General features: G+C 47.6%; 1 protein-coding gene across 10 annotated transcripts in view; it reads left to right on the forward strand.

Annotated features, from left to right (window-relative positions):
- Nucleotides 1–26,607, forward strand: part of LOC140398384 (formin-like protein 1) — a 383,709-nt gene that overhangs the window by 193,034 nt on the left and 164,068 nt on the right. For all 10 annotated transcript variants that reach the window (XR_011937470.1, XR_011937471.1, XR_011937472.1 and 7 more), the window contains exons 3-5: nt 17,088–17,168; nt 18,542–18,615; nt 23,595–23,678. Coding sequence is in view for 7 of the 10 variants with exons in the window: in XM_072487008.1 (XP_072343109.1) it covers nt 17,088–17,168; nt 18,542–18,615; nt 23,595–23,678 (239 nt within the window). In the remaining 3 variants the exon portion in view is untranslated. The remainder of the gene's footprint in view (nt 1–17,087; nt 17,169–18,541; nt 18,616–23,594; nt 23,679–26,607) is intronic.

A 26,607-nucleotide genomic window follows, 5' to 3' on the forward strand; every position in this document is an offset into this window, starting at 1 on the left:
AACAAGATCCAATCTTAGGATTTTAGGACGCGACTTAATGGAAAGGAAATAGAGGGAGCGATCTTCCCAAAAGGGAACAAAGTTCCCGAGCGACCGTACTTAGCTGCATGTTTCCCGGCACTCGCAGTGCCGAAAAACACATGGCTATTCAACATGACTCGCTTTGAATAATGGGCCTAAAAGGTGAACGCATTGCTGAGGCTGTACATAGCCCCGTTTTTTACAATGGAGAGTTCCGCTCGCCCGCTTAAAAATGGCGCCCCGATTTCCGAAGCCCCCCCAAAAATCCCCGACCTACTCCCAGCCCAAATGCAACATGAGAAGGTCCCCTGGCCCCCCACAACACCCACACCGGGCACCCTGGCCCGATCGCACAAAAAATGCCAGCTTGGCACCTTGGCAGTGCCAACTTAGAGGAAGGGTTCCACATTAGAGGAAGGGTTACACGATAGCATTGTGGGCAGCACGGTAGCATTGTGGATAGCACAATTGCTTCACAGCTCCAGGGTCCCAAGTTCGATTCCGGCTTGGGTCACTGTCTGTGCGGAGTCTGCACATCCTCCCCGTGTGTGCGTGGGTTTCCTCTGGGTGCTCCGGTTTCCTCCCACAGTCCAAAGAAGTGCAGGTTAGGTGGATTGGCCATGATAAATTGCCCTTAGTGTCCAGAATTGCCCTTAGTGTTGAGTGGGGTTACTGGGTTGTGGGGATCGGGTGGAGGTGTTGACCTTGGGTAGGGTGCTCTTTCCAAGAGCCGGTGCAGTCTCGATGGGCCGAATGGCCTCCTTCTGCACTGTAAATTCTATGTTCTATGTATGTTACTGTCTCGCCCGGATGTGTAGATTTGCCAAAAACTGATTCCCTTTGCAATTGAGTAAAAACTCGCGAGGCTTTGCAAGCTGGATAGATCCCGGGAGCGGGGTCTCCCAGCTTTCACCAGCCACACTGCAGCAGACTGCTTTTCCGGCACAGCGTGGTCGGGAGAACGCACCCAGAGTCCTGTGTCAAACACGTTTAGCCGGATGTTTCCCGCCGCTGATAGCGCCGAAAAACACCATGCTGTTGAATGGGACTCTGCTTCATTTCGGGGCCCTGCCGAGGCCACAATCAGACCCATTTCCTGCACTTCCTTGCAGTGCAGGAAGCGATTGGGGGCCATTTTTAAGTGTTTTCCTGATCTCTAGACCCCCCCCCCCACCAGTCTCTGAACCCCCAAACCTCCAATTCACCTGTATGGGGGTCCTGTAGACCCTGCACCCCATCTCCAAGCATCCCGAACTCGATCCCTGGTGTGGGCAAAATGCCACCCGGGCACCTTGGCACTGCCAGCCTGATGCAAACCTGCTGCAACATTTCGCATCCACATTAATACTGGGTGAATGTAATAACTGAGGCCAATTGCTAACTGAAGAGACATTCCGCACGATCTATCGGCCATGCCCAACTCAGGATGCGACGAGGCCGGTAAATCTCACAAGAGATTAAAGTGCCATTTAGAAATGGCTCCCTGAGCTCTTCCTGCACTGAGAGCAGAGCTGGTTAGTGTCGGAATATGGGACTCAATGAGACCTTGGTGGGGCAGTCGTCGGCAAGGCTCCAAATTGAAGCAGAGCCCCGTTTAATAGCGGGGTGGTTATTGGTGAAACATCCGGCTGGTGGGGTGGCAGGGATAGGGTGGGGACGTGTGCCTAGGTGGGATGCTCTTTCGGAGGGTCACTGCTGACTAGATGGGCTGAATGGCTTCCTTTGGCACTGTAGGATTCTATGAATCTTGACTCTGACTTTGTTATAGTCTTGCTGTTGAGAAAATACAAGCCTGGACTCAAATCACAATGGTATACACATCTCTATCCAACTAGAATTCCTCTGCGTGCAATTTGCCGTAAATTCAATTAAAGCAAATATGCCTGCGCCGTGCAATAATGAGTCACTTTAAAATAACCACTACCCATTTTCACTCAAATCGAGAAAAAGATAGATATGCTACCAATTATCAGCCTGATAGCATGCAGAAAAAGTGGCCAATCAGCCGGCAAGATTGATTTCCGATGTTCTTAACGGTCACAAATAAAAATTCTCAAATAATTTGTTTTTGTTTTGCTCAGTGGCTATTTTGGTTCCTCAGCCAACTGCCAAATCTGCACCTTCAAAAGAAAAATGTGTAACAAGCACATACTAAAATTAAATAATTGGACTAACGCCGTCAAATTTTTCCAATCTGATCAATCTTTGTGAATCTGCAGATACCTCACAACCTATGACATCGGAGTAATCATTTTTATTAATAGAACCATCGTCTACTTCCTTTTACAGAGAACATGATATCCTCAAAACTCACACTTGCCTTTCGCACATCTCTTTGTCACATTAGTAAAATGTTGGTCAAGAAAAATGTGAAAAGTTCTAAACATAGTGGAGAAATGAACAGGGAGGTTTTATAACAAAAATAATTCACAGGATGTGGGCATCACTAGCAAGGCCAGCATTTGTTGCCCATCCCTATTTGCCCTTGATCTGAGTGGTACACCACGCCATTTCACAGGGCAGTTAAGAATCAACCACTTTGCTGTTGGCCCAGAGTCACATGTAGGCTGGGCATCGGGTAAATTCACCTAAAGGACATTAGTGAACCAGAAGGAGTTTTACAACAATCAGTACTGAGACTTGTTCTTTTTCCCCCAATGCCAGATCATTAATTGAATTTTGTGGTGTTCTATCCAAATCCTGCACAAACCATTGAACTTGTCCCAACATGGGCACCATTTCACTTGGCCACAGGAGCAGTTATAGCACTACAATGTAGTTGCTTCATGTCATGACAATAATTCTATGTTGTAGGGATAATAGTTGCCCTGGCATGGATAATAGTCTGGCACCTTGCCTGCTCTGCATTTGTGAACTCGGACGGCTCGGGCTACCTGACTTCCACACAGATATTTTCGAGCTGTGATGACTGCGGGGCGTGGTGAGGAACAGGTCGAATAATACTGAACTTCCAAAACATACTCAGCCACAGGTTGAAACCAACATTTTCATTGTAAAACTGGACACTTCCTCCAGACATGGCCTCAAAATCGGAGAATCTAGCCCTATATGTTTCAATCAAGTTTACTCTTACTCTTCTAAACTCCAGCGGATACAAGCCCAGCCTGTCTAACCTTTCCTCATAAGACAATCCACCCATTCCAGGCATTAGTCTGGTAAACCTTCTCTAAACAGCTTCCAACATATTTACATCCTTCCTTAAATAGAGTGACACAGTACTCCAAATGTGTTCTCTGTATAACTGAAGCATAACCTCTTTACTTTTGTATTCAATTCCCCTCACAATAAATGGTAACATTCTGATTACTTGCTGTACCAGCATATGGACCTCTGATGGTTATTGTGATACTACAATTCAGTACCGGACTGGGGAGAAACTCAGGCCTTCCACAGTGGGCTAAATAACTGGCTTGTAAAGCAGACCAAGGCCAGCAGCGCGGGTTCAATTCCCGTACCGGCCTCCTGAACAGGCGCCGGAATGTGGTGACTAGGGGCTTTTCACAGTAACTTCATTTGAAACCTATTTGTGACAATAAGCAATTTTTATTTATTTTTTATTTAATGAGCATCGCCTGTTCTCAATTCACTCTGAATGAGTGCCTGGTTTACTCGTAAAGGGACATGCATTTCTAACATTGTCAAAGGATGGAAGTCCATTGTTCTCGTTCTTTACTCTTCCTGCACCGAGTGGTCCACTAAGACAAACCAGCACAGGGCTAAAGAGCTGGCTTTTAAAGCAGACCAAGGCAGGCCAGCAGCACAGCTCAATTCCCGTATCAGCCTCCCCAACCAGGCGCCGGAATGTGGCGACTAGGGGCTTTTCACAGTAATTTCATTTGAAGCCTACTTGTGACAATAAGCGATTTTCATTTCATTTCACTTTTGTCCATTTCCATAGCTTCTAATTCTCGGAACAGGTCGCTAGTCTGTTGAACAACCTGTGGAATGAAGTTCTGGAGTGAATAATGGATAAAAACAGCTGAAATTATTTCAGGAACAGTTGGTTACTGTGACAAGGAACTGCTATTTCTGGATGGATGAACTAGAATTGATTAAATGGCCGCCTCCATCCATATCTGTCTTGTGATCTTGTAATGAAGTGAAATGTAATCATTCTAAGGGATTGTCTCCTGAGTAAATGACTTGTATTGGTGCTGAGGATTGGTTAACTCTGTCCCTAAGGTGGAGAGATGCCTTACAGCTGTTGCAGGAATGAGTTACATAGTAGGAGTACATGCCAGTGACAGCAGGCCACAGCATAAGGTCCCCATTTGAGCTCACAGCACCTGAGAACAGGTAATTTGATCTCTAATAGAAGGCACTATGATTACAAAATTAAGTTTCTATGAATAAGTAATTCTAGATTCAGTAACAGCTTGCTGCTCTGCAGATTTCTTGTTGTCATAACTAACTGTGAACAGTCAATGGGAAGTTAATTAAAGCTAGTGATAGCACTTGCTAATCACTCACTATTTTAACAAAAACCATTGATGAGAGGCCAGAGCAATTCCACTGGAGTTTCGAAGAAAGAATTGCTCTGGCCCCTCTTTACATTCATATAGCACCTTTTTTGACCTCTGCTCATCCCACAGTGCTTTATAACCGATTAAGTACTTTTTGAACAGAGTAAGAAGTCTTACAACACCAGGTTAAAGTCCAACAGGTTTGTTTCGAATCACTAGCTTTCGGAGCACTGCTCCTTCCTCAGGTGAATGAAGAGGTGGGTTCCAGAAACATACATATAGACAAAGTCAAAGATGCAAGACGATACTTTGAATGCGAGATTTGCAGGTAATTAAGTCTTTACAGATCCAAAATGGAGAGAGGGATACTCGCAGGTTAAAGAGGTGCGAATTGTCTCAAGCCAGGACAGTTGGTAGGATTTTGCAAGCCCAGGCAAGATGGTGGGGGATGAATGTAATGCGACATGAATCCCAGGTCTCGGTTGAGGCCGTACTCATGTGTGCGGAACTTGACTGTAAGTTTCTACTCGGCGATTCTGCGTTGTCGCGCATCCTGAAGGCTGCCTTGGAGAACGCTTACCTGAAGATCAGAGGCTGAATGCCCTTGACTGCTGAAGTGTTTCCCGACTGGAAGGGAACATTCCTGCCTGTACTTATTGAAGTGTAGCCTTTGGTTGCAATACGAATATACAAACATGCAAAATATTTGGGGTGATCTTCGAAAAAGGCACCTGATCTTGGTGTCGGAGCCTGCCCAGGAGTGTCGAACCCGCCCCTTGCACTTTTTTTAGATCCTAACAATGTAGTGGAGAAAGCCACCATTGGGGCGATGGCTTCATCCCCACTTTTCCCACCTGCTGTGACGCTCTGCATTAAAAATTGAAATTTTAAAACAGTGCCCTCTAATTTGGACTCACCCAAAAGAGGAAACCTCTTTACCAGATCCACCTTGTCAAGGCCATTCAGGATCTTATATACTCCAATCAAGTCAGCCACTCGAAACTCCAGTGGAAACAAACCCAGCCTGTCCCAGCTTTCCTTGTAAGAAAACCCACTCATTCCAGGTATCAATGCAGTAAACCTCCTCTGAACCACCTCCACCGTATTTACATCCTTCCTTAAATAAGGAGACCAAAACTGCACACAATGGCCTGGATTCTCCTTTCTGGAGCCTAAGCATTCTTGCCGGCGGAGAATTGCTGCTGGTCTCTGTCGGTGCCAGGAGCTGAGCCCGGTATGCAAGTCTCTCTCCCTTATCATGCTAATTTATGCACGGGGGGTGCTTGCAGGTTTTCCGGCAGCATGGGGTGGCTTCAATGGGAATTTCCATTGACAGTGGCGGGAGCAGAGAATCCCACCGCCAGCAAACAGCGCGTCGCTTCCCGCTGCAGAGAAACTTGCAAATCGGAAGCTGGAGAATCCCGCCTGTGATCAATTAATGGACAGATGGCAGGTTCACCATCAATTAAGGATAGGGAGGTGGACTGTCACCTCGAAGGCCAGAGAGAAGCTTTTCACCTTGAAAATAGCAACAGCCGACAATGGGTGGTAAGTGAGGGAGAGGGTGCTCCAAAATGGATTTAAATTAAAATATGGCTTTTTCAGCCAGTTCAGCACTGTAATGGGGGAACTGTTCTACAGGGTGTCTGTGGCTGCTGTGGCAATCAGACAGGTAGGGAAGGCCTCTAGGCCTTCCTGGAATGATGCCCTCCCCCCCAACCACCGGGTCTGACATCAGGGGGCTGTCTCCAGGCAGATAATTGGCCCCCACTGCCCGTCCGTAATGTAGAAAATTCTAATCAACCTCCTAATTGGCCATTAAAAAGCTGAATCAGATAGTCACCATGTGCCACCCCCTCCCCTCCCCAATCCTGCCACTGCAAAATGGCCCTGGAAGTGGGATGGGGCCTGGATCGAACCTACCAGAAAGTCAAACCCTTTGTGTGCTCCTCACAACTTGCTTTCCACCTATCTTTATATCATCAGCAAATTTGCGAGCAATACACTGAGTTCCATCCTCCAAGTCATGAATATAGATTGTAAATGGTTGAACCCCCAGATGTTATCCCTCTAGCACTTCACAAGTTAACAGTTTGCCAACCAAAAATTATGCACTTATCCCAACTCTCTCTTTCCTATTAGTTAGCCAATCCTCCATCCATACTGATATACCACCCCTGGCACCATGAGCCCTTAGTAACCTTTGATATGGCACCTTACTGAATGTTTTTGGAAATTCAAATATACTACATCTAGTGGTTCCCCTTGATTCATTCTGTTTGTTGAAACCTCAAAGAACTTTAACAAACTTAACAAACACAATTTCCCCTTTGCAAAACCACATTGACTCTGCCTGTTTGTACTTTGTTTTTCTTAATGTCCTGCTACTACTTCCTTTATTATGTTTTCCCAATGACAAATGGTGGGCTAACTGGCCTATAGTTTGCTGATTTCCGACTCTCTCCATTGTGGAATAGGGAAGTTACATTTGTGTTTTTTTCAATCCCTTGGGACCTTTCCAGAATCTAGGAAATTTTGGAAGATGGCTGGAGGAGTTGAAAGCTTCGCCCCCAAAGACAGCAACATGAGTTGCAAAACTCAGCTGGGCCCCAAGAAGTGGCAGCTTCACTAATCTATCTGTTTTTGGATAAAAATGTTTGGGGATCAAACTCCAAGACATGAGTTTGGAAAGAGCATTTTCCGGCAAATTGCGCTTTATTTTGGATGATTGGTTGAAATGGGACGGCACGGTAGCACAGTGGTTAGCACTGTTGCTTCACAGCACCAGGGTGCCAGATTTGATTCCCGCTTGGGTCACTGTCTGTGTGGAGTCTGCACGTTCTCCCTGTGACTGCGTGGGTTTTCTCCGGGCGCTCCGGTTTCCTCCCACGTAGTCCCGAAAGAAGTTCTGTGAAGTGAATTGGACATTCTGAATTCTCCCTCAGTGCACCCGAACAGGTGCTGGAGTGTGGTGACTCGGGGCTTTTCACAGTACCTTCATTGCAGTGTTAATGTGAGCCTACTTGTGACAGTAATAAAGATTATTATGATTATTATTAATTAGGGCAATTTATACAAGAGGCAGGAATTTTCCGGTTATCCAGATGAAAGATTAATCCCCCTACCCAAAACCACCAGAGACCAATTAACTGGCCATTGATCCTGATTGCTTGTGGGATATAGTGATGATTTGATTTGCTTGCATTACAACAGTGACCACATCACAAAATCAATTGGTTGTAGACATGGAAAGATACTACATTTTTTTAAATTTAGGGGCGGTTTAGTGTGGCCAATCCACCTACTCTGCACATCTTTGGGTTGTGGGGGTGAGACCCACGCAGACACGGGGAGAAAGTGCAAACACAAACAGTGACCTGGGGATTGAACCCGGATCCTTGGCGGCGTGAGGCAGCAATGCTAACCACTGAGCCACTATGCTGCCCTATGGAAAAATACTACATGATCATAAGTCTTTTTCTTCAAGAGTGTAATACTGCTGATGCTGGAAATTTGAAATAACGCAGAGTTCTGGAAATGCTCCGCAGACAGGGCAGCATCTGAGGAGAGAGGAAAATACATTAATGTCTCAAGCCCAAAGAAGAACAGGGTTGAGGTTAATGAAGGGACGTCAACCTAGTCATTCATTAATGCTCTTTCTCTTCACAAAGATGATGCCAGGCCTAATTAATGTTTGCCAGCAATCTTCTGTTTTATGTTGAAATTTTCATGCCGTTTGCTGGCAGCGGGATTCTCTTTTCCCTCTGTTGGCGCGCCCCCACACGTGGGTTTCCAGGTGGCGTGGGGTGGCTTGAATGGAAATTCCCATTGACAACAGTAGGAGTAGAGAATCCCACTGCCAGAGAATGGTATGTTTCCATCCACCTCCGAGAAACCTGCAGCTGGAAGGACGGAGAATCCCACCCTTAATTTCTCTTTCTTCTCAAGATTGCGCGGAACATTCTTGCTATGCAATTACTTTTTGTATGAAGTAAAAGCTTGGTTAACTGAGTTTTTTACAGGAGCAGTCATGACTATGGGGTCAGGCTGCCGTTATTTGAGGAGATGCTCCTATGAATACGAGATCCGATCATTGCAGCCACTACTGAGAGAAATTCTTTCATCTTGGAGGGCTGGTCGGTGTGCAGACAACCACTGCCAAGGTGGATGATTCACCTCCATCTCAATGAACCGCTTAACAAGGGACAAACCATCCAGTTGTTGGAATTATTTAACACTGATTACTGAGCTATGAGACAGACAATGCTAAATGTTTGGAGGGAAAACTCTTGACTGGCTAGGGAAGTTTGTCATGCTTTGTGTCCGATATGATGGATTAACTATCACATCATGGAAAGCCTTTGTCGTGTTGGGTGTTCTGATGCACAAATGATCCAACACAGTGGGGCCGAGCGACAGGCTAGCAGGGCTAAGCAGAAGACAGATCCGGCATCAGCAGCCTTGAAGAGGAGCCGCTTCACAATGTGGACGCCCTTTTCCGCCTTGCCATTTGTCTGAGGATGCAAGGGACTGGACGTCACGTGTGTGAAGTTGTATGAAGTGACAAAGGAAGAGCATTCTTGACTTGCAAAGCAAGGCGCGTTATCAGACATGACGGTGAGCGGAATTCCATGGCGAGCAAAGGTTTGTTGCATGCCCGGATGACAGCTAATGACGTCGTGTCGTGCAGGCGTATGACCTCCGGATAACTTGAGAAGTAGTCAATAAGAATAATGTAGTCCCTGCCGAGCGCATGAAAGAGGTCCAAGCCCACCTTCGACCAGGCGGACGTGACCAACTCATGGGGCTGAAGGGTCTCAGGGGGTTGCGCCGGCTGAAACCTCTGGCCGGTGGGGCAATTGAGCACCATGTTGGCGATGTCGACGCTGATGCCCGGCCAGTACACAGCCTCTCGGGCCCTCCGCCTGCACTTTTCAACTCTGAAATGGCCATCGAGCAGTTGTTGGAGGACAAGCCGGTGCATGCTGTGTGGGATCACGGTCCGGTCCAACTTCAAGAGGACACCATCAATGACGGCCAAGTCGTCCCGGGCATTGTAAAATTGTGGGCACTGCCCCTTGAGCCACCCTCATGGCATGTGGCGCAACACACTTTTTAGAAGGGGATCAGCCGCAGTCTCACAGCGAATGTGGGCCAGACGTGCATCAGTGGCCGGCAGATTGGCCGATGTGAATGCTACCCGTGCGTCGACCTGACAAACGAACCCCTCCGAGTCGGGCGGTGTGTTGACCGCCCTGGACAGAGCATCTGCGATGATGAGATCCTTCCCCGGGTTGTAGACAAGTTGGAAGTCGTACCTCCGGAGCTTGAGCAGAATGCGCTGGAGGCGAGGGGTCATGTCGTTGAGGTCCTTCTGAATGATGCCGACCAGGGGACGATGGTCGGTCTCCACAGTGAACTGCGGAAGACCATATACATAGTCGTGAAACTTGTCGATGCCAGTCAATAGGCCTAGGCACCCCTTCTCAATCTGCGCATGGCGCTGTTCTGTGGGGGTCATGGCCCGCGACGCATAGGCGACCGGAGCCCATGATGCGGTATTGTCCCATTGCAGGAGTACCGCCCCAATGCCAGACTGGCTGGCGTCAGTTGAGATCTTTGTTTCCCGTGTGGTATTGAAAAACGCCAGTACCGGGGCGGTGGTGAGCTTGACCTTGAGCTCCTCCCATTCACTCTAGTGTGTGGGCAGCCACTGGAATTCCATTGTCTTTTTGACCAGGTGGTGAAGAGCAGTCGTGTGCAAAGCAAGGTTAGGAGTGAACTTCCCCAGGAAGTTGACCATCCCGAGAAAGCGCAGCACTGCCTTCTTGTCTGACGGCTGCTGCATGGCTGTGATGGCTGCCACATTGTCGGCATCCGGCCACACACCCGACCGGGAGATGTGGTCCCCCAAAAACTTTAGCTCAGTCTGGCCAAAAGAGCATTTGGCTCGGTTAAGGCGCAGGCCCTGATCCCGTATCCGTGCAAAGACACACTGGAGACTGATGTGCTCCTGTGGTGTGGTGGACCAGATGATAACGTCATCTACGTAGACGCGTACCCCTTCGATGCCCTCCATCATCTGGTCCATGATGCGATGGAACACTTTGGAGGCCGAAATGATGCCGAATGGCAGTATCTGCCAAATGGAGTGTTGAAAGTGCACTGCTGGACTGATCCACTGGAATCTGCCAAAAGCCCTTTGAGGCATCAAGCTTGGTGAATATTTTTGCCCGAGCCATCTCGCTCGTGATTTCTTCTTGTTTGGGTATGGGATAGTGTTCCTCATAATGTTGTGATTTAAATCTTTTGGATCGATACAGATCCGGAGCTCGCCGGAGGGTCTCTTGACGCACACCATGGAGCTGACCCATGGCGTTGGCTCCGTGACCCGGGAAAGCACTCCTTGGTCCTGCAGGTCCTGCAGCTGCTGCTTGAGGCGGTCCTTGAGTGGTGCTGGGACCCTACGAGGTGCGTGAATGACCGGGGTGGCGTCCGGTTTGAGCCGTATTTTGTACGTGTAGGGCAGTGTGCCCATGCCCTCGAAAACCTCCTGGTTGTGCGCGATGAGTGAGTGGAGCTGCGCCCTAAAGTCTGCATCTGGGAAATCGGACGTGCCTTCTGGAGACAGAGTGTGTACCTGCTGAACGAGGTGGAGGATCTTGCACGCCTGTGCGCCTAACAGAGAGTCCTTCGAGGATCCTACGATTTCAAATAATAATGTGGCTTTGTGTGAGTTGTGTGTAACATCGAGCTGGCAGGACCCCGTGGCCGGGATGACGTTTCCATTGTAGTCAACCAGCTGACAGTGGGATGGCAGAATCGGTGGTTTAACCTTCAAGGTCTGGAAGGCTGACCATGTGAGGAGATTGGCGGAGGCACCAGTGTCCAGGCGAAATGTGATCTGGGATCGGTTGACCATTAGGGTGGCACACCACTCATCGCCCGGATCAATGCTGTGCACTGGCAGCGGCTGGTGGTTCCGACTTGGAGACATCCGGTTCTTGTGGATTACCACAACGCGGAAGGGCTCCCTGTCTTTGGTATCGCTGGTCCGCATACCATGTGGATATGACTCAGTGTAGGGGGGCTGAATCGCTTGCACGTCCCTGCGAGGCTGGCGGAATTGTTGGGAGTGGGCAGGTTGAGCTGCTCGACAGCAGGCAGCATAGTGGCCCATCCTGCCACATCGAAGGCATTGTCGCGCTTTGGTCGGACATTGCCACTTTAAGTGGGCGGAGCCACAGTTGCCGCACGTCGTGACGTCATGGCGTTTGTTGTGTTACCACGCATGCGCGGTGCGGTCCTGCGTAGAGTGTGCCTGCGCATCACGTTCCTCTGCGTCAACGTCCCCTCTTTTGGCACGTACAAGCGCGGGAGGCCTCGGAAGGCGCGCAAAATGGCCACCCTCGTCCGGACCACGGGCCGGGATGAACTCGATCAACTGGACCCGCTCCGCCTCGTGGGACCCGTGCCGTGCCGTTTTGGCCGCCTGGATTTGGGAGTACTGGCTAGTCGCGTTCTCATGGAGGACGCAGGTCTCGATGGCAGTCGCTAGGGTGAGGCGCTTTATTTTATGGAGCTGCTGGCGTAGGGTGTCCGAGATGACCCCAAAAACTATCTGATCCCGTATCATGGAGCCGGAGGTGGCCCCATAGCTACAGGACTGCGCGAGGATATGGAGGTGTGTTAGGTAAGATTGGAAAGGCTCATCCTTACCCTGCAGGCGCTGCTGGAATAGGTACCTCTCGAAGCTCTCATTGACTTCCACACTGGTGTTCATCGAACTTCAGAAGCACTGTCTTATATTTTGTTTTGTCCTCGCCCTCCGCGAATGCCATGGAGTTATGGATGTGGATGGCGTGCTGCCCCGCCGTGGAGAGGAGGAGGGCGATCTTCCTGGTGTCCGATGCATTCTCCCTGTCCGTGGCTTCTAGGAATAGCTGGAAGCGCTGTTTTAACAGCTTCCAGTTCACGCCGAGATTACCAGCGATTCGGAGCGGCTGCGACCGGCTGATGTTTTCCATGGAGCCGGATGGTGGATTTCTGAAAGGGTGCAGGTAGGTCTCACAGTCGCTGGTTTGCATCCACTACTGGTATCATGTCGTGTTGGGTGTTCTGATGCACAAATGGTTGGTCCAACTGCCTGTCCATCAGTGTGTGTGATTGCACTATGATATGCTGATGTGGATATCATGACAGCCTTCAGACAGTATTCTTGCCTTTGAGCGTCACTTTGGTTAAGAGCCAAATTAAATTACAATAATCATTTGTTTCTGTTCAACGGTCGAGGCAGGGAATGGCTATAACTGTCGAACCATATCTGGAGTTTGATTTAACCTTGGCTTCACCGTGGAGTTAACAAGTTGAAGCTCGTGCAGATGCTGTCATTGACCAAATTCAGGTTTTGCCAAGTTATGAAAAGAGTCAACATCTATAATCTACATCTGCGAAGTCAATGTCCTCTTACTGTAAAATAGCATTTGCCAACCCTTAATACAATGGTACCCACTGTGACAATTTGAATTCATACAGTATCTTTAATATTGTGAAATGTCTCAAGGTGCTTCACAAGAGTGGTATCAAACATAAATTGCCCCTCGTGTCCAAAAGGTTAGTTGGGGTTACTGGGTTATAGAGATAGGGTGGGGGCTCTTTCAGAGGGTCAGTGCAGACTCGATGGGCTGAATGGCCTCCTTCTGCACTGTAGTGATTCTGTGGTAATTTGACATCGAGACAGCTGAGGAGATATTAAGAGAGGTAACCAAAAACTTGATTAAAGTGGTAGGTTTTAAGGAGCAGAAACCAAAATGGAGGGGGGCGTAAAGAGATGGAAAGGTTTCGGGAGAGATTTCCATAGCTTGGGGCTCCCAGCCAGCTGAAGGCATGGCCGCCAATGGTCGAGCTATTAAAATCAGGAATGCACAAGAGGCCGGAATTGGAGGTGTGCAGGGAACTGGGAAGAGTGGAGGGCTGGTGGAGGTTACAGAAATAAGGAGGGAGAGAGAATATGCAGGGATTTGAAAACAAGGGTGAAAATTGTATAATATTGGCTTGCGATTTGCAGTGTTATACAAGATCCATTGGTACATTCTGGAGAGTTCCAGGCGTCTAATATTATTTAAAGCTACATTACCCCTATTTTAATAAAATGTACTCGAGTGCCTAAATGGTGCAATGTGTCCTTGATGCACTTAACCAGAAAATTGCAGCTTTGGAATCAGCCCATTGTCTCAGTTATATTTTATGACAAATACTATTAAGGCTGAAGGTCCCCTGGCCTGCTCGTAAGCAGTGTCGGCAAATGGGTGCATTTCAGAGGGTGATTGAACTTTGCTCACCATTTGCTCCTGAGCAACGCTGCACCTGAATTTTCTCAATGAATACAAACAAATTGCTGGAAACTGGTCAGGCTCAGTAGCTGTGGAGCTATATTTTGAGTAGATGACTGTTTCTGCTGTAACGTTTCTGGTGCTTACACCTTACTGAGCTTGAAGCGATGTAAATTAAATGGGAATTTTGTCAACGAAACCTGCACTTATATTCTCTCTCATAGCATTGGATACAATTTAGGGGTTGATTTTAAAACTGCCATTCAGCCGCTTATGATTCTTAAGTGAAAGCCGGTAATTGCAAAGACAAATCTTGATTTTTGATATCTGTATGGATTTCAGGACTCTTTTTATTATTACATTCCTTGGGAGAGTGCAGTCCCTCATGGGTTGGCACAACTGTCACTCTGCAGATTAGAGGAGTTTTGCGCTGTTATACAAACTAATTGATCAGAAATAAGTTATAATTTTGATGCTGATTGCTCATGGAGGAAATCTCCCTTACACATCAATAATGTTTTTATTGGATTGAAGTTTCTAATCAGGTACAAAATTGTGCTGATATTTTAATTCAGTTCTGGAACAAAGGACTGTTCCGGTTCAGTCCCTTTAGATTCTCTGCAAGTACAAACTCTGTTAATAGTGTAGTAACACCTGATTTACTAAGGTACAGGTCAGTCCTCCATGCTTGGTGTTTGATTCAGGCTCCAGCAGGATAAACTGGCTGCAGTGTATCCTGAAAATCCAGAGCCTTTCTTCCCTTCCCAGGAAAATGGGTGACTAGTAGAGGATGAATGGGGTGGCCAGGAGAGTCATGAATGCCGGAGCTGCACATTATGCGATTTTAGAATCAGAGAATCTCTACAGTGTAGAAGAAGGCCATTCGGACCATCAAGTCTGCACCGACTCTCCAAAAGAGCAACCTACCTAGGCCTGCTTCCCGTTCTATCCCCGTAACCTCACCTAATCTTTGGACACGAAGGGGAAAATTAGCACGGTCAATCTATCTGACCTGCTCATCTTGTGTGGGAGGAAACCGGAGCACCCGGGGGAAACCCACGCAGACATGGGGAGAACCCAAACCCCACACAGTCACACAAGGTCAGAATCAAATCCGAGTCCCTGGAGATGTGAGGCAGCAGCGCTACCCACTGTGCCACCGTGCCACCTTCAGGCAGGCTTATAAGTGGGTACACAATATGGTTACCAACTGCAGGAGTAAGACTATTTACAATGCAAGATGGAGAACTGCGCCATGCTATGCGTACAGGCAGGTAGAGAATCCATCCTGAATATTCTGCCAATTAGTACCATGGGAGAGCGGGCAGACCAATGACCTTAAAGGGATCATTTATTGTAAGCTGCTCCACCAAAGGGACTGACCTTTCCTGTAGTTGTTTTCTCCCAACTCCAACAACAATACTGTGACCAGCTCGTGCTTGCCTCCTGTAGGGGATGGGCCCAAGCCCGACCTACCAACTCAGCTGAGCTCAGCGATGGAAGCTATCTGATTTCCTGCCATCCCACATCTGCTGAGTTGGAGTGGAATGCTTGGCTGACACCTGAAGCTCACCAGCAACATGGCTGAAATCAGATCAGCCCGTGCTAAATATTAGTTGGAACACAGCGATCTTCATAAAATCATAGGTTAAAGACTTTACATTTCCACGTAATTCCAGTTGATAGAATCTTACTTCCTGGTGTCATATTCTTGTCATGATTCCTTATTCTGACACTGGGAGGTGAGCACTGCCTTGTCACTGCCTCTTTGAAGATGTATGCTTCAGCTATGGCAGCTTCATTATTCATTAAAACCTGCTTTGATTTGAAAGAAAACAGGGAGAATCTCAATTTGTTTTCTGAGTTAAGCTTTGGTGACTGGCAGGACCAAAATGTTGGGATTGAGTGGTGGACCCACCAGGTTGGGGATTTTGAGTGTTCAGGTGAGATGTCCTCATCTGTCATTGAGATTCAGCATCACCCACGTGATGGACCTTGGAGTCGGAGAGGTCTTCATGGATGTTCCCCATCTTGAGCAAGTTGCTTCCACTTGTGGATGTCTAGCTTGCACCGAACTAGAGTGGTTTTCCGAGCAGTCTTTACATCCTCTTTATATTGTGCTGAATAATCAATGGAATTCAGTCCAAATCATGTCACTCACAGCGAGGCAAGAAAATCAAAGAGTTTAATGTGAAAGTGGCTTCCAACCCAGTCAGGTTCTTCACACGGGCAGGTTGGGTCTATGTTTAGTCTTCAGATGAAACAGTTTCGAGGGTTTGAGCAGTGATTGAACCAGGGCAGTGCACTTGATCCTTTCCCAGACTGAAAGTCACAAACTCTTTTCTTACGGCGTGTTATGAAAGTTTGATTTTCAACTTTTATTTCTAGTTACGCAACAAAACATACAGTTAATTTGAGAAGTGGAGAAAGAAGCTTCTGCAATCGAGGGTTGAGAAGTTCCAGCATCACTGCTCTTTATAGACCATTGTTATAAGATGACAAGTTCCTGTCCTCAATGTTAATACCGGGGTGGGGAGAGTGTTAACTTCCCCACAGGGCAGAATGGATCATCCATCTGTCTAAAATGAGCCTGATTTTCATCTCATTGAAATTAATGGAGTTGAATGTTGGGCAGGTCCTACATGGATGGACAGCACACTAAGAGAGGCAGTGACAAGGCAGTGATCACCTCCCAGTGTCAGAATAAGGAATCATGACAAGAATATGACACCAGGAAGTAAGATTCTATCAACTGGAATTACGTGGAAATGTAAAGTCTTTAACCTATGGTTTTATGGGCTGTGTTCCAACTAATATTTAGCATGGTCGCATAGTGGTTAACACGATGGCTTAACAGTGCCAGGGTCCCATTTTGATTCCTGGCTTGGGTCACTGTCTGTGCGGTGTCTGCACGTTCGCCCCGTGTCTGCATGGGTTTCCTCCGGGGGCTCCAGTTTCCTCCCACAAGTCTCGAAAGACGTGCTATGTGGTAACTTGGACATTCTGAATTCTCCCTCTGTGTACCTGAACAGGCGGCGGAATGTGGCGACGAGGGGCTTTTCACAGGAACCTAATTGCAGTGTCAATGTAAGCCTACTTCTGACAATAAAGATTATTATTATTATTATTATTATTATTATTAATGTTTCATTTGTCCTCCATACTGAGCAGCGAGTGTAAAGTACAGTAACATGACTGCAGTTGGCTCCCACGGTGAGCATTTTGCTGACTCTTGTTTCATTCTTTCCAGGAACGATTCCAAGTGAAGAATCCCCCGTTTGCTTACATTCAGAAACTAAGAGGATTCTTGGACCAAGGTGGGGTCAGGAAGGTAAATACCAAGAATCAGTTTACAAAATTCAAGCCACACACTGGATTAGTCGATGCAGCAATGGCCTGAACTGCAAAATGATGCTTAGGATGTTGATAATTCGCAGAAATACCAGCAACAGAAAATGGCATCTCTGAAAATGCATGTGCTATCTTGCAAACCTGGAAGTGATATCTTTCAGACAGTAGATCAGCGGCACATCGATTCTATCTTGTTGTCTTGCGTGTATAAATCTAGTCAGGTTTCACAATGGGTAAATGAAGCGTGGATGATTTAATGACAGAAATAGGTTGGAAAGGACCTTGGCTTTTCTACATGCAAGGGTCTCTCAAGACTCTGTCATACATCCTCAAATAGGTAAGAATAACTTTCAGAAGCCATACAAAAAGCAAACATGAAATATTTGTAACTAATTTTTCATTTCCTCGTCTTCACGTTATCCCTGTCCTCAGTGTCTGCAATTGGCTGATAACTGGGTTGATGTTGAATGAAAGTGAGGTGCTAACCCTGAAGGGAGGTGGCTGACCTTTATGAACAAAACTGAGGCGGCAAAGCCTCTCTAAAGCAGTCTGGGTCTACTTGTCTGTTAGTGAATGAATAGCACCTGACAGCTGGAATCGTGGACAAAGCAAGCTGTCAAAGTTTAGCAAAACCCATAGGCTGAGTGTTCACTTTGCCACCTACAGGCCATAGGTTCACACTACCCCTTATAGATTGAGGGTTTACACTGCCCCTTCAGTCCGAGGGTTTACACTGCCCCTTCAGGTTGAGGGTTCACACTGCCTCTTACAGGTCAAGGATTCACACTGCCCCTTACAGGTCAAGGGTTCACACTGCCCCCTGCAGGTCAAGGGTTCACACTGCTCTCCACAGCCCGAGGGTTCACACTGCCCCCTACAGGCCTAGGATTCGCACTACCACCCTACAATTCAAGGGTTCACACTGCCCCCTACAGCCTGAGGAATCACACTGCCTCCTATAGGCAAAGGGTTCACATTGCCCCTTCCAGGTCAAGGGTGCACATTGCCCATCAGACCGAGGGTTCACACTGCCCCCTACAGGCCAAGGCTTCACACTACTCCCTGCAGGTCTAATGCAAATGTAAAACAATCGTGCACATGGTCAGTTGTTTACCTCAGTTGTTGTCAGTGTTATAGAGTCTGCACTACTATGTATGTGTTTTTCAACAACTCGAAGTTTCAGTGTATGACACCAAGACGAATCCTAACGGCTTTCCATGATATAAGAGGGGTATTGTTCCAGAGGGGTATTGTTCCAGAGCGTCCCACGTGTGATAGAGAAAGAACTTTCTCTTCTGGAAACAACGCACTGTAGAACCTTCTCGTTTTTCCTTTTCATGTCAACTGCTGCAGTTCAAGAGACGAGTCCAAGAGTCAACCCAGGTTCTGCGAGATCTTGAAATTTCATTGCGGACCAATCACATAGGGTGAGTGATGCCTACAGTACTGACATTTTCAAAAGCTGGGTGGTAGATTTTTTAAAGACGAATACAATTGAAAAAAAAAATGGAACTATAGTGTCCGGGTGCTGACACTGCCAGTACCTCATTGAGGCAGCGATTCTTAATGTACAGGTCGGGAGAGAAAAATCGCAAAAGCAAAGAAAAAATTGAATCTTGTAGTTAGATTGTATTTTGCATAACCATTGGACATATCAAAGTGCTTTACTGTCAATGAATACTTTCGAAGTGTAGTCACTGTTGTAATGGACGATTTATGTATGAGCAGCTCCCATAGACAGCAATGTAGGTAATCGGTTTTGTGATGACCATTGAAGGATAAAAGACATCCGGGCAAACTCCCCTACTTTTCTTTGAAATACAGTAATGACGTGGGATCTTTTACATCCACTGAGCAGACAGATGGGGCTTCAGTTTACCAACTCATCCGAGAACAAAAGAGCACCTGCAACGTGCAGCACTCCTTCAGCACAGCACTGGAGTGTCAGCTTGGGTTTTTGTCCTCGGACCCTGGAGTGGGATTCGAACTGAGCAACTCAGAGCCCGAGAGTTCTACCAACTCAGCCTCCGCAGCTAGAAAATTGTTACTGTCAAAAGGCAAAAATTACAAGGAGTTGCAAGGTGAAAATGAGGGATGTAGCAAATGGAAATTAAGATTAAGAAAATGAAAATTAAGAAAAAGAATTTTATCTTCCCAGAGTTTAAGAGGTAGATGTGAATGAAAGGTCAATTGAACCTACTTGAAGATTTTCAGGGATTTTCCTCAGTGTCTTCCCTCAGCCAGCACCAACAGAAAGGGATGGAAAGGGATAAGTATACACCGCAGGGCAAGAGTTATAGCTGGGGGAAGGGCAATTATGATGCCATTAGACATGACTTGGGGGGGATAGGTTGGAGAAGTAGACTGCAAGTGTTGGGCACACTGGATAAGTGGAGCTTGTTCAAGGAACAGCTACTGCGTGTTCTTGATAAGTACGTACCGGTCAGGCAGGGAGGAAGGCGTCGAGCGAGGGAACCGTGGTTTACCAAAGAAGTGGAATCTCTTGTTAAGAGGAAGAAGGAGGCCTATGTGAAGATGAGGTGTGAAGTTTCAGTCGGGGCTATTGATAGTTACAAGGTAGCGAGGAAGGATCTAAAGAGAGAGCTAAGACGAGCAAGGAGGGGACATGAGAAGTATTTGGCAGGTAGGATCAAGGAAAACCTAAAAGCTTTCTATAGGTATGTCAGGAATAAAAGAATGACTAGGGTAAGAGTAGGGCCAGTCAAGGACAGGGATGGGAAGTTGTGTGTGGAGTCTGAAGAGTTAGGCGAGATACTAAATGAATATTTTTCGTCAGTATTCACTCAGGAAAAAGATAATGTTGTGGAGGAGAATGCTGAGACCCAGGCTATTAGAATAGATGGCATTGAGGTACGTAGGGAAGAGGTGTTGGCAATTCTGGACAGGCTGAAAATAGATAAGTCCCCGGGGCCTGATGGGATTTATCGTAGGATTCTCTGGGAAGCCAGGGAAGAGATTGCTGGGCCTTTGGCTTTGATTTTTATGTCATCATTGGCTACAGGAATAGTGCCAGAGGACTGGAGGATAGCAAATGTGGTCCCTTTGTTCAAAAAGGGGAGTAGAGACAATGCTGGCAACTATAGACCGGTGAGCCTCACATCTGTTGTGGGTAAAGTCTTGGAGGGGATTATAAGAGACAAGATTTATAATCATCTAGATAGGAATAATATGATCAGGGATAGTCAGCATGGCTTTGTGAAGGGTAGGTCATGCCTCACAAACCTTATTGAGTTCTTTGAGAAGGTGACTGAACAGGTAGACAAGGGTAGAGCAGTTGATGTGGTGTTTATGGATTTCAGTAAAGCGTTTGATAAGGTTCCCCACGGTAGGCTATTGCAGAAAATACGGAGGATGGGGATTGAGGGTGATTTAGAGATGTGGATCAGAAATTGGCTGGCTGAAAGAAGACAGAGGGTGGTGGTTGATGGGAAATGTTCAGAATGGAGTTCAGTTACAAGTGGCGTACCACAAGGATCTGTTCTGGGGTCGTTGCTCTTTGTCATTTTTATCAATGACCTAGAGGATGGTGTAGAAGGGTGGGTGAGTAAATTTGCAGACGACTCTAAAGTCGGTGGTGTTGTCGACAGTGCGGAAGGATGTAGCAGGTTACAGAGGGACATAGATAAGCTGCAGAGCTGGGCTGAGAGGTGGAAAATGGAGTTTAATGTAGAGAAGTGTGAGGTGATTCACTTTGGAACGAATAACAGGAATGCGGAATATTTGGCTAATGGTAAAGTTCTTGGAAGTGTGGATGAGCAGAGGGATCTAGGTGTCCATGTACATAAATCCCTGAAAGTTGCCACCCAGGTTGATAGGGTTGTGAAGAAGGCCTATGGAGTGTTGGCCTTTATTGGTAGAGGGATTGAGTTCCGGAGTCATGAGGTCATGTTGCAGCTGGACAAAACTCTGGTACGGCCGCATTTGGAGTATTGCGTACAGTTCTGGTCACCGGATTATAGGAAGGACGTAGAAGCTTTGGAGCGGGTGCAGAGGAGATTTACCAGGATGCTGCCTGGTATGGAGGGAAAATCTTATGAGGAAAGGCTGATGGACTTGAGGTTGTTTTCATTAGAGAGAAGAAGGTTAAGAGGAGACTTAATAGAGGCATACAAAATGATCACGGGGTTAGATAGGGTGGACAGTGAGAGCCTTCTCCCGCGGATGGAAATGGCTAGCACGAGGGGACATAGCTTTAAACTGAGGGGTAATAGATATAGGACAGAGGTCAGAGGTAGGTTCTTTACGCAAAGAGTGGTGAGGCCGTGGAATGCCCTACCTGCAACAGTAGTGAGCTCGCCAACATTGAGGGCATTTAAAAGTTTATTGGATAAGCATATGGATGATAATGTAGGTTAGATGGCTTTTGTTTCGGTGCAACATCGTGGGCCGAAGGGCCTGTACTGCGCTGTATCGTTCTATGTTCTATGTTCTAAACAGGCCTCTGATGTCATTTGCCGTTTGTGGGGGATATTTGTGTGCAAATAGGCTCCTATGTTTTGTCTAAATAACAATGGTGAGTGATTGAAGTGCTTTGTGATGCCCTGAGGAGCTGAGAAGTTACACTGTAAATATGCTTTATTTTGCAACTTGTCCAATAAAGGTTGAGTTGATGGATGCATGCCTGAAAGAACAAAACGGTTTAATGAACCAGGAGAAATCCGAGGGCATTTGGAGTGGGCCAGGAGCTTCTAAAGTCTTCTCCAAATCTACCTCTACAATTTATAGAATCATTGAATCCCTACAGTGCAGAAGAAGGTTATTCAGCCCATCGATTCTGCGGGGGTCCTCCGAAAGAGTACCCTACCTAGGCACACTCCCTGCCCAATCTCCGTAACCCTACCGAACCTAACCTTTGAAAATGAAATGAAATGAAAAATGAATGAAAATCGCTTATTGTCACAAGTAGGCTTCAAATGAAGTTACTGTGAAAAGCCCCTAGTCGCCTAGTTCCGGCGCCTGTTCGGGGAGGCTGTTACGGGAATTGAACCGTGCTGCTGGCCTGTCTTGGTCTGCTTTCAAAGCCAGCGATTTAGCCCTGTGAAGGGAAATTTCGCAGGCCAATCCATCTAACCTGCACATCTTTTCGACTTTGGGAGGAAGCCAGAGCACCCAGAGGAAACCCACGCAAACACAGGGAGAATGTACAGACTCCACACAGACAGTCACCTGAGGTCGAAATCAAACCCGGGTCCCTAGCGCTGTGAGGCAGCAGTGCTAACCACTGTGCCGTCATAGAACATATAGAACATAGAACAATACAGCGCAGTACAGGCCCTTCGGCCCACGATGTTGCACCGAAACAAAAGCCATCTAACCTACACTATGCCATTATCATCCATATGTTTATCTAATAAACTTTTAAATGCCCTCAATGTTGGCGAGTTCACTACTGTAGCAGGTAGGGCATTCCACGGCCTCACTACTCTTTGCGTAAAGAACCTACCTCTGACCTCTGTCCTATATCTATTACCCCTCAGTTTAAAGTTATGTCCCCTCGTGCCAGCCATATCCATCCGCGGGAGAAGGCTCTCACTGTCCACCCTATCCAACCCCCTGATCATTTTGTATGCCTCTATTAAGTCTCCTCTTAACCTTCTTCTCTCCAACGAAAACAACCTCAAGTCCATCAGCCTTTCCTCATAAGATTTTCCCTCCATACCAGGCAACATCCTGGTAAATCTCCTCTGCACCCGCTCCAAAGCCTCCACGTCCTTCCTATAATGCGGTGACCAGAACTGTACGCAATACTCCAAATGCGGCCGGACCAGAGTTCTGTACAGCTGCAACATGACCTCCCGACTCCGGAACTCAATCCCTCTACCAATAAAGGCCAACACTCCATAGGCCTTCTTCACAACCCTATCAACCTGGGTGGCAACTTTCAGGGATCTATGTACATGGACACCTAGATCCCTCTGCTCATCCACACTTTCAAGAACTTTACCATTAGCCAAATATTCCGCATTCCTGTTATTCCTTAACAGGTGACTGTTAAGTGCCGCTGTGCCACCCAAAGCCCATCATCCCTGACTCAAGCACGTTTCCTCTCCTGATTTGTTCGGTGACTATCCCCTCATGGAACGTTTTGGTACATGTTGCTCTGTTAAGCTAACGTGAGTATTGTTGCTGTGTGCCAGATGGCATTAGATTTGGAACATGCAATCTGAACTATTTCTGAGAGTGGGTTGGCCGTGACTGGCTGTGATAATTGCTCTGCATTAGTTCCCCCCGAATGAGCTTGCAGGGATTCCGAACCTAGGAATGGGCAAAGCTGGGAAAGGGTGTTGAGGTCCATCTGGCCTGATCCCAACGGTATTTTAGGTAATTTCTGGTTGAGCCACTTTCCACTGGAATCTGATTAACTCTGACTTTTCCTCCCTCACAGTTGGGTGCAGGAGTTTTTGAATGAGGAGAACAAGGGATTGGATGTGTTGGTGGAGTACTTGTCCTTTGCACAGTGCGCTGTCACGTAAGTACACTGGGATATTTACTGAGGGTTTTATTTTACATACAGCCTACACTCTGTCAATTCTGTCACATTATTTTTGGAAATTATTTATTCTATCATATAAAATTAACCGTGTCCTTCCACTTGGAATTAACTCGAGGCTTTATCCTGTTGCTGTCACAGTTGGTTTAAGCAAAAAAATTCTGATCCAAAAAAAATTAGCAATGAGAGTGGAATTTTGGATGTTTTTGTAACCTTGTAAAAGTGTGGAAGAGGTTTGCAGCACGAGGTGACCACTGAAATGTGTGGGAAAAATTAGTTGACGGGTCAATTAGAAGAGTTTTTGAATAGAGGGGTCACGAGGGAATAATTAGAGAGGACAATTTGTTGGAGACGATATCTGAAAAGAGGGAGAAGGTTTTTCAAAGGGATGGTGGTGGGGAGAGAATGGGGAACATACTCGCCGCTAAATAACAGCCTCTTAAACCCCTCAAGGAGTTTGTTGAGGGGACTGTCTGTTTGCAATTGAAAATGCGCTGGGTTTGTCACAGGGTGCAAATAAATGTTTTTGCAGTTACCTTTGCAACAGATCTGTGGGGTCTGTGAGTGCTGGCATGATACTGGGCATTATCTTGTTGTGCGAGATTGCTTTCCAGCTTGTTCCACCGTCAGGAACCACCTGCTTCAATCTAATTTTGGCCAATTAGATCATTTCTATTGAAAGAAATCACAATGCCAGATGATGCAGCCTTGGGACGGAACCCAGAAGTCATCCAGATGTTGGATTCCTGATCCTGCATTGAAAATCCAACCCGAGAAGGGAAGGATTGGGCTTGTTGGGCAAGGTCATCTCTCGTGGGTCTGAAAAATGCTTTACTGACATAAATATGTATGTTACTTATCGAGAAACATTTTTCACTGTGTCCTTAAAGTTCTAATGATGTCACTCCTCACTTTCAGCCCTTCTAGGGCAAGTGTTACCAACAAGTGTGTGAGGATGTGTGAAGGTTTTAACCTTCAAGTCACCAACTCAATGATAGAATTGAGATCAAGAACTCTATGCAGTGAGTCGCAGACATAGGTCCATGGGCTGGATTCTCCGATTTTGAGGCTATGTCCCCACGCCGCCGTTTGGCTAGGGGCTAGCAGCTGAGCAGTGCAGAGCACCCAGCTCTAGCTGCCGATACGGCCCGGAGAATTGCCGAATCCATGGCCGCGCATGAACAGCAGTCTTTGTTGTCCAGGTGTTCAAATGTTGATTATAGGGCCAGAGAGATAGCATCTGGGGCGACATTCTCCGACCCCCCGCCAGGTCGGAGAATCGCCGGGGGCTGGCGTGAATCCCGCCCCCGCCGGTTGCCGAAGTCTCCGGCACCGGATATTCGGCGGGGGTGGGAATCGCGCCGCGCCGGTTGGCGGGCCCCCCCGCTCGATTCTCCGGCCCGGATGGGCCGAAGTCCCGCCGATAAATTGCCTGTCCCGCCGGCGTAAATTAAATCACCTACCTTACCGGCGGGACAAGGCGGCGCGGGCGGGCTCCAGGGTCCTGGGGGGGGGGCGCGGGGCGATCTGACCCCGGGGGGTACCCCCACGGTAGCCTGGCCCGCGATCGGGGCCCACCGATCCACAGGCGGGCTTGTGCCGTGGGGGCACTCTTTCCCTTCCGCCTCCGCCACGGTCTCCACCATGGCGGAGGTGGAAGAGACTCCCTCCACTGCGCATGCGTGGGAAACTGTCAGCGGCCGCTGACGCTCCCGCGCATGCGCCGCCCGGAGATGTCATTTCCGCGCCAGCTGGCGGGGCAACAAAGGCGTTTCCGCCAGCTGGCGGGGCGGAAATTCCTCCGGCGTCGGCCTAGCCCCTCAGTGTTGGGGCTCGGCCCCCAAAGATACGGAGCATTCCGCACCTTTGGGATGGCGCGATGCCCGTCTGATTGGCGCCGTTTTGGGCGCCAGTCGGCGGACATCGCGCCGTTTCCAAAGAATTTCGCCCCTGGTGTGGACCAATTGCGGCGATAGGCAAACTGCAATGGATCGAGACCATCTGGGAGGCTGGCATTGATCCCACTCATGACTAGCCACTCAAAGGATTTTATGATTGTGGTGAATGTATAGTGCTAATAATTCACCAGTGCATTTGTATCATGTTCTGCTGTCGTGTTGTGTTATGTTGTTAACCCTGTGGGCTCCACCTATGGGCTATTATGTGGCTTCACCCACAGGGGGATATGTTGGGGCTTATACGGGCTCCGCCCATGGCTCCTCCCCTTAAGAGGAAGTATAAAGAGCAGCTGACCTGCAGGCAGTTCCCAGTATTGTACCAGTCGCAGGCAGGCACTGTTCTAAGCTGATTAAAACCACGGATTACTTCTCCACGTGTCTTTGAGTGAATTGATGGTCGCATCAATGATAACAGATGTCAGGGCCACCGGTCGTTAGCCGTTGAGGCACACTACCTTGTTCTTATTTGGTACTGGCATTATGGTGTCTTCTTGAAGGAGTTGGGAACCTCGGAGCGGAGACGTGAGCTGTTGAAGACGTCTGCAAATACACTCACCAGCTGGTCTGCGTAGGAATTGAGTGCTTGCCCAGGGACTCGGTCGGGGCCCGTCGCTTTCCGCGGGTTCACTTTCAAGAAGGCATCTCTTACCTCTGAGGCCATATTTAAATCACCCGGGACAGCTGCATAAAACTGATGTCCGCCCATTTGTTATGTAAATGAGGGGCCTAATACTTGTTTTAGGGCAGTTAAGAAAAATGGCCCACCCTGAGGGAAGCAGGTGTCAGGTTTCATGGATATGGTTGAAGCCTAGCCAGTGGTCCTTATCAGTTAGTGAAATTATTATTTTTCCTGCTAACCCACATGTCCCTCTCCTCCTCATAACTTATATGAGGGTGAGGCAATCGTCCAAATTTCTTTTCCAGAGAGAGATGAACAGCAGGCACCGGCA

Source organism: Scyliorhinus torazame, chromosome 21 (assembly GCF_047496885.1).
Source record: "Scyliorhinus torazame isolate Kashiwa2021f chromosome 21, sScyTor2.1, whole genome shotgun sequence".
NCBI lineage: Eukaryota > Metazoa > Chordata > Chondrichthyes > Carcharhiniformes > Scyliorhinidae > Scyliorhinus > Scyliorhinus torazame.